The sequence below is a fragment of the Tupaia chinensis genome, unplaced genomic scaffold, assembly GCF_000334495.1.
Source record: "Tupaia chinensis unplaced genomic scaffold, TupChi_1.0 Scaffold138060_1, whole genome shotgun sequence".
In the NCBI taxonomy this organism is placed as follows: Eukaryota; Metazoa; Chordata; class Mammalia; order Scandentia; family Tupaiidae; genus Tupaia; species Tupaia belangeri.
In genome coordinates this window covers 178,945-186,659 of record NW_006197961.1, presented here as the reverse complement: position 1 = coordinate 186,659, position 7,715 = coordinate 178,945, and the positions used below count along the sequence as shown (strand labels likewise).

The 7,715-nt window shown below is 51.2% G+C and overlaps 1 protein-coding gene across 1 annotated transcript in view; it reads left to right on the top strand.

The window, feature by feature from the left end:
* Window positions 1-7,715, top strand: part of MAN2B1 (mannosidase alpha class 2B member 1) — a 21,426-nt gene that overhangs the window by 4,856 nt on the left and 8,855 nt on the right. Inside the window, exons 8-16 of the mRNA XM_006160984.3 lie at window positions 1,379-1,461; window positions 1,553-1,673; window positions 1,765-1,843; window positions 1,984-2,093; window positions 2,630-2,737; window positions 3,085-3,201; window positions 3,692-3,877; window positions 7,042-7,139; window positions 7,228-7,345. Of these exons, the coding sequence (XP_006161046.1) occupies window positions 1,379-1,461; window positions 1,553-1,673; window positions 1,765-1,843; window positions 1,984-2,093; window positions 2,630-2,737; window positions 3,085-3,201; window positions 3,692-3,877; window positions 7,042-7,139; window positions 7,228-7,345 (1,020 nt within the window). The remainder of the gene's footprint in view (window positions 1-1,378; window positions 1,462-1,552; window positions 1,674-1,764; window positions 1,844-1,983; window positions 2,094-2,629; window positions 2,738-3,084; window positions 3,202-3,691; window positions 3,878-7,041; window positions 7,140-7,227; window positions 7,346-7,715) is intronic.

Genomic DNA, 7,715 nt, shown 5'->3' with positions numbered 1-7,715 from the left:
GCGCCCCCTGCTGGTCCCCAACCTAAAAGTTTTTTAATAATAAAGTTAAAATTAGTTTAAAAATTTAGTAAGATTTCAGGCTACTTCTTTTTTTTCTTTAAAGATTTATTTATTTATTTCCATTTGTTATTATTATTTTTAATTTGACTACAGAGAGAGAGAGAGAGAGAGAGAAAGGGAAGGTGAAAAATCAAGCCGCCAGGTCCGGGACTCAAACTGCTGTTGACCATGTGGGAATCCAGTGCCCTTAACCATCATGCCACCTGCTGGCCCAGGCTGATTCTCTTTTTAAACAATAATGCCAGGGGACATTTGCACATGTGAGGGAGGGAGGGAGAAAGAGAGAAAAGGCACCCTCCGTGGGGCCTGGTCATACCAAAATTCTTTTTTAATAATTATTTATTTTATTTTATTTATTCATTCATTTATTTTTTAATTTGACCAGAGCGAGACAGAGGGTGAGAGTGAGAGAGAGAGGAAGTGAGAAAGCAAGCCACCAGATTCAGGACTCGAACCCTGGTTGGCCATGTGGGAGTGTCCAGCGCCTTAACCATCATGCACCTGCTGGTCCCCATAACACAATTTTTTAAAGGTTTTTCCATAGGGCACATATGCTCATCAGAGAGAGAGAGTGAGAGGGAAAGTGAGAAATCATCCCCCTCCATAGTGGGGAGGACACTGCAATCCCTTCTCCATTCTCCTCCTGGGATCTTGGGGATGCCTGCACACACGCCCTGTGTAATACCCAAGCCACCCGGTTCAGAACTTGAACCATGATCAGCCGTGTGGGAGTCCACTGCCTTAACCACCACAACCATCTGCTGGCCCCCATACCACAGTTTAATTCATTTTTAAATTTATCATTTATTTATTTTTAAAGAATTATCTTCTTTAACTTTATTTACTTATTTATTTTAATTTGACCAGAGTGAGAGAGAGAAAGAGAAAAAGTGAGAAGGCAAGCTGCCAGGTTTGGGACTAGAACCATGGTCGACCATGCGGGAGTCCAGTGTCCTTAGCCATCATGCCACCTGCCGACCCCTTTTTATTTTTAAGAGAGATTTTCGCTATGGGGCACATGCACTCTCTGGAGAGACAGAGAGATAGAGAGACAGGAAGTGAAAAATCACCCACAAGGGGAGATGACCACACTGTAATCCCTTCTCCATTCTCTCTGGATCTTGGGCATGCACGTACATGTGCCTGGTGTGAGTTTTAAGTCGCCGGACCCAGGATTCAAACCGCAGTTGCCTATGTGGGAGTCCAGTGATATAACCATTACTCCACCTGCTGGTCCCTTTTTTCAGTCTTATACACCTGTGGGGCCCCTGGGAAGGTCTGGACTCCCCAGGGCTCACACGCAGCTTCCCTCCTGCAGCAGGCAAACGGGAGCCGGGTCCATGTTCTCTACTCCACCCCGGCTTGTTACCTCTGGGAGCTGAACAATGCCAACCTCACCTGGTATTTGGGGTGACCGGGAAGCTCGGGGTGGGGGGGGATTGCTGTGCCCCGGTGGGTTGTGACCCTGTGTTCGGCGTCCCTGCCTCTGCAGGTCGGTGAAACGAGATGACTTCTTCCCTTACGCTGACGGTCCTCACAACTTCTGGACCGGCTATTTTTCCAGCCGGCCGGCCCTCAAACGCTATGAGCGCTTCAGCTACAACTTCCTGCAGGTGGGTGGCTGGCAGGCTCCAGGAGGCAGCCCTGGGCCCTCTGGGCCCCCTGAGCAAGGCCTGATGACCCAACTTTTCTGCTGCTTTCCAGGTGTGCAACCAGCTGGAGGCGCAGGCGGGCCCTGCAGCCAACATGGGACCCTATGGCTCCGGAGACAGTGCACCCCTCAGTAGGTGTTGGAAATCGTCCCTGGGGTCCCTTCTTAAAGGCCCTAACAACCCCGTCCGCTTGCATCAGAGCCTTCCGGTCTCTCCTTGGGGTCCGCGCAGGGAGACCCTGTCCGACCCACCACTCACTTTGTGCCTGCAGATGAAGCAATGGCGGTGCTTCAGCACCACGACGCGGTCAGTGGCACCTCCAAGCAACACGTGGCCTACGACTATGCGCGGCAGCTCTCTGCAGGCTGGGGGCCCTGCGAGGTGTGCAGGAGAGACGCGGCGGGGCTGGGGCCTGGGAGGGAAGCCATGAGACAGGCGTAGGGGTGTGGCCGAAGCCAGCAAGATTGTGGAGGTGTGGCCTTGGAAAGGAGCTAGGTCAAAAGGGGCGTGGCCAGGCATAGGGCCCAGAGGACAGATATGCATGTGGCGGGTGGCACCTAAGAACATCATGTGGGGTAAGGGCATATGGGGGCAGGACAGAAAGGTTGGGAGAGGAGAGGACAGGTGTGGGTGTGGTCGAAGGCAGTGGGTGGAGGTACAAAGGCTTATGCGGTTTACGGGAGGTGGGTGGAGCTTAAGGAATCAGGGCGGCACCTTAGTGTGGAGGGGTGGGGCCTTAGGGAAGAGAGGCGGGGCGTTATAGAGCAGGTCTTAGAGTGGAGGGGTGGGGCGCTAGAGAGGAGGGGCTAGAGGGGCGGGGCGTTAGGGAGGAGGGGCGGGGCAGAGGCAAGGCCAAAGAGGAGGCAGAAAGGAGACACCGGTGGGCTGTGGACGGGTCCCATCATTTTTGTCCCCAGGTTCTCTTGAGCAATGCGCTGGCGCGGCTCATCGGTTCCAAGGAGGACTTCTCATTCTGCCGTGAACTCAACATCAGCATCTGCCCGTTCAGCCAGGGGGCGGCGCGCGTGAGCCCGGGTGACTGGGGTGGGGACAGGGCCCGAGGGTCGGACCACTCCGCCATCTGCTGGTCCCCAGAGCAGGCGGTATCCACCATTCCCTGCCCCTGTAGATCATGGGGTGGGTCTAAAAGGAGGGGCAGCCTGAGCTGCTGGGCTCTGGAAAGAGCCCTGGGGTCATTTTTAAGGGGATCCTACTGGAGTGAGGTGCAGCAGGGCCCAGAGGAGAGACGAGTTTCCCACGGAGGCACGGAGGGGCTTGGGCTGGAGGGGGGTGACCTTGCCGGGATGACCCAGGGATGGGATGACCCAGGGACTTTGCCTAGCGTGGTGGGTGAGGTGCCCTCTCTCCGCAGTTCCAGGTCATCGTGTATAACCCTCTGGGGCGGAAGGTGGATTGGATGGTGCGGCTGCCTGTGAGCCAGACCGCATTCACCGTGAAGGACCCGAGTGGCAAGACCGTGCACAGCGACGTGAGCCCATTTAATGAATGTCCCTGCGGGAATGTCCCCTCCGTGACTACCTCCCGCCCTGCATAGCTTTCCCCTCTGCCGCTTAACACCAGCCCCCAGGGAATATCTTACTCCTCTGCATGGTTAATTAGTTTTTTTTTTTTTTTTTTTTTGAGAGAGAGATTTTCACTATAGGGGCGCGAGCACAGAGAGAGACATAGAGACAGAAAGCGAGAAATCACCCCCCAGAGGGGATGGTCACGCTGCAATCCCTTCTCCTCCATCCTCCTCTCGAGATCTTGGGCGCGTGCGTGAGTTTAAGACGCCGGGTCCGGGACTCGAACTGCAGTCGGCTACATGGGAGTCCAGTGACATAGCCATTACGCTAACTGCTGGTCCCAACATCTAGATCTCTTCTGCCCACCCCAGGACTCCGTCCCCTCCTTGGTGCACGTGGGTTTGGCATGTACCCGCAGCCTGTTGAAGCCGGTGTTTTCCTCCTTTCCGCAAGGTGGTGCTACTTCCCAGCTCAGACCGTCAGGACGTCAGTCCGGAACTGCTGTTCCCCGCCTCCGTGCCCGCCCTGGGCTTCAGCATCTACTCAGTATCCCCAGTGCTCAGCCGGAACCCCCGGGCCCGCGCCCCCCAGCCCAGTTCCCAGAAGTCCTGGTCTGGAGTCTTGGCCATCAAAAATGAGGTGAGACCACAGGGACATCCTCTTACCTGGTCCCGTGACGTCAGGTGAGCTGCACGGACTCTGGTCAGTGGATCCTGGGCGCACGGGCCACCCATGCCTCTCCCCAGCCGTGTGTTCTTATGTGAGTGACGTCCTCTGAGTTTCTCTGTCCTTCCTTGAGCCGAGGATGAGGACCCAATGTGATCATCGGATATGCTTGACAGATAGGTCTGATATTTACAGGGTGTTTTGTTTTGTTTTGTTTTCTTAAAGAGCCATTTCATTTCACATTATTTATCTATTTATTTTCTATTTGGTCAGAGAGAGAGGGAAAGTGAGAAAGTAAGCCAGCAGGTTTGGAACCGAACTGTGGCTGGCCATGTGGGGGGCCAGCACCCCTAATCACTGTGCCACCTGCCCGCCCCCTGATGTTTGCAGTTTTAAAGAGGGGATGTGTAGCAGGGAAGGCCTTCTTGATAAGGTGATATTTTAAAAAGTTATTTTGTTTATTATTTTTGTCATCATTATTATTATTTAGTAGAGGTTTTGCCTTAGATCATGTGCGCTCACCGGAGAGAGGGACAGACAGGCAGACACAAGGAGAGGGAAAGTGAGAAACCACCCCGGGAGAATGGCCACGCTCCAATTCCTTCTCTTCCACACTCCTCCCAGGACCTTGGGCATGTGTGCACACGCACCTCGGTCTGAGACTTGAGCCATGGTTGGCCATGTGGGAGTCCAGCAACATCACCATTACACCATCTGCTAAAGAATGATATGTTTTAACTTTATTTATTTATTCATTTATTTTCATTTGACCAGAGAGAGACATAAAGAGAGAAAGTGAGAAAGCAAGCCACTAGGTCCAGGATTTGAACCGCAGTCAGCCATGTGGGAGTATCCAGCGCCTTAACCACCACACCACCTGCTGGCCCCTAAAGCTCCATTATTTTAAAACTTTTGCTATAGGGCAAGTCACTCACCAAGTGACAGAGAGAGAGAGAGAGAGAGAGAGAGAGAACGAGAACATGAGAAAGCATACCACCAGGTTTGGGACTCAAACTGTGGTTGTCCATGTGGGAGGCCAGCACCATAACCACCATGCCACCTTCTGGCCCCTAGTATTATTTTTTAATTTGCTTTAGGGCATGTGTGCTCATCAGAGAAAGAGAGGGAGAGAGAAAGTGAGAAAGCAGACTGCCAGGTCTGAGACTTGAACCGCAATCCACTCTGTGGGACCCCATTGTCCCAACCACCATGCTCCCTGCCGACCCCCAAACAGAGTTTATTTAGCTGTCTCGGAGCACAGGGAGTGGCCGAGAGCGAACAAGCTCACAACCAACTCCCAGCACAGAAATTTCCTGCACATTCTACACTGTTCACTCTTCTGTTACCCATCACCATCTGTAACACAAATCTAGGTAGTGCAGTGTTACTCTTAAACTTGCCATTTTCCCAAAATTGCACACTTTCTTCATGTCACATGACACTTACGACCCTGTTTTTGTTCTTGAGACATTAATGGATAGATGAAGGGGAGTTAACAGCATATTTTCTTTAACCTATACTGTCTTTTGTCTTTTAAGAATTATTTTATTTCCCTTTATTTATTTTTTTTATTTATTTGAGTTTGATCAGAGTGAGAGAGAGAAAGAAAAAGAGGAAAAGTGAGAATGCAAGCCACCAGGTCCAGGACTCGAACCGTGGTCGGCCATGTGGGAGTCCAACGTCCTTAAGCACCATACCACCTGCTGGCCCGTTTAACCTGTACTGTTTAACAAAATGATCTAACCATCTGTGAGTCACTATTATGTTAAACAGTAACATTACAGTTTTTGCAATTTAACCTCTTACTCTGTGTCTCTTGGGCAAACATTCCTATCACTTAAGATTTTTCATCCAGGGGACCAGTAGGTGGTGTGGTTAAGGGTGTTAGACTCCCACATAGCCAACTGCAGTTTGAGTCCTGGACCTGGCAGCTTGGTTTCTCAGTTTCCCTCTCCGTCTCTCTCTGGTCAAATTAAAATAAATAAGTACATAAGTAAAGTTAAATAAAATAATTCTTTTAAAAAAAAAAAGATTTCTCATCTGAGACCTTTCTCTGACCTGACTGACTTTCTTTTCAAGAATTATTTTAATTTAATTTTATTCATTCATTTTATTCCAATTTGACCAGAGAGAGAGACACAGAGAGAAAGTGAGAAGGGAAGCTAAGCTGCCAGATCCAGGACTTGAACTGTGGTCAGCCATGTGGGAGTGTCCAGTGCCTTAACCACCACACTACCTGCTGGTCCTCCATGACCTGATTGATTTTTGTGACTATTATCCAAGACAAGTGCATACACCCACCAGCAGATGGCGTGGTGGTTAAGGGCTCTGGAAAAGTGCACACACCCTACAGCAAAAATCTCCCTTAAAAAAAAAAAAAAAAGACAAATAAAATAAAAAATTCTTACAAGCAAACAAAAATGAAAAACAAAACAGCAAGTGGCATGGTTGTTAAGATGTTGGACTCTCACCTGGATGAACATGGTTTGATTCCTGGACCCGGCAGCTTAAAAATCACGCCGGACGCATGTGCGTGCGTGCATGCCCAGAATTCCGAGAGGAGAATGGAGGAGAAAGGACTGTGGTGTAGCCATCCCCCTGGGGGTGATTTCTCACTTTCTCTCTCTCCTTACTAATGCGCATACGCTATGGCAAAAACTTAAACAAAAAAGAAGTGGTTTCCTGGGGCTAAGGCTGAAGATGGGGCCGTTAGGATTTGCTCAGTGATCCAATGTGGGGACGCCAGTGAGGTGAGGCCAGGGCGACGGCCAGGTTTTGTCCTGAGCCCTGGGAAGGGCACAGCTGTCAGGGTCCAGGTCATTGACATCTCTGTGCGCCTTTTCTTTTTTTTGAGAGGTTTTCGCTATAGGGCGCGTGCGCTTGCCAGACAGACAGAGAGAGACATAGAGACAGAAAGTGAGAAATCACCCCCCAGGGGGGATGGTCACGCCGCAATCCCTTCTCCTCCATTCTCCTCTCGGGATCTTGGGCACGCATGCACACGCGCCCGGCGTGAGTTTAAGCCACCGGGTCCGGGACGCGAACTGTGTTCGACTACGTGGGAGTCCAGCGACATAGCCATTATGCTAACTGCTGGTTCCCATCTCTCTGCCCTCTCTCTGCCCTTTTCTGCCCAGTTCATCAGAGCTACGTTTGACCCTGACACGGGGCTCCTGATGGAGATCGAGAACCTGGACCAGAAACTCCTGCTGCCCGTTCGCCAGGCCTTCTTCTGGTGAGGAAAGACCGACGGGCTTGGAGGGAGCGGAGGGCGGCGCTCGGACCTGGCGCCCCTGACCTGACTCTCACCCTTCCGGTCCCAGGTACAACGCCAGTATGGGTGACAACGAAAGCGAGCAGGCCTCGGGTGCCTACATCTTCAGACCCAGCCGACCGAAACCTCTGCCCGTGAGCCGCTGGGCTCAGATCCGTCTAGTGAAGGTCCGGAGCTGGGAAAGATGACGGGACAGATGGGATTGCGGTGGGGGTGGGGGTGGGGGGGCGTGCGTGAAGCCTGGGAGGGGAGGGTTTACATCTCCTTCAGATAAGGGAAATAAACACGGGGGATTTTTTTTTTTAAAGAAATATTTATGGGATGGCAGATGGTTAAAGGCGCTGGACTCCCACATGGCCATCAGTAGTTCCAGTCCTGGACCTGGCGGCTTGCTTTCTCATGTTCCCTCTCTCTCTGTCTCTGTCTGGTCAAATTAAAAAATAATAATAATAATAATAATAACAAATGGAATAAAATAAGTAATTTTTTTAAAAAAAGAATTACTGGGACTAGCAGTTAGCATAATGGCTATCTTGC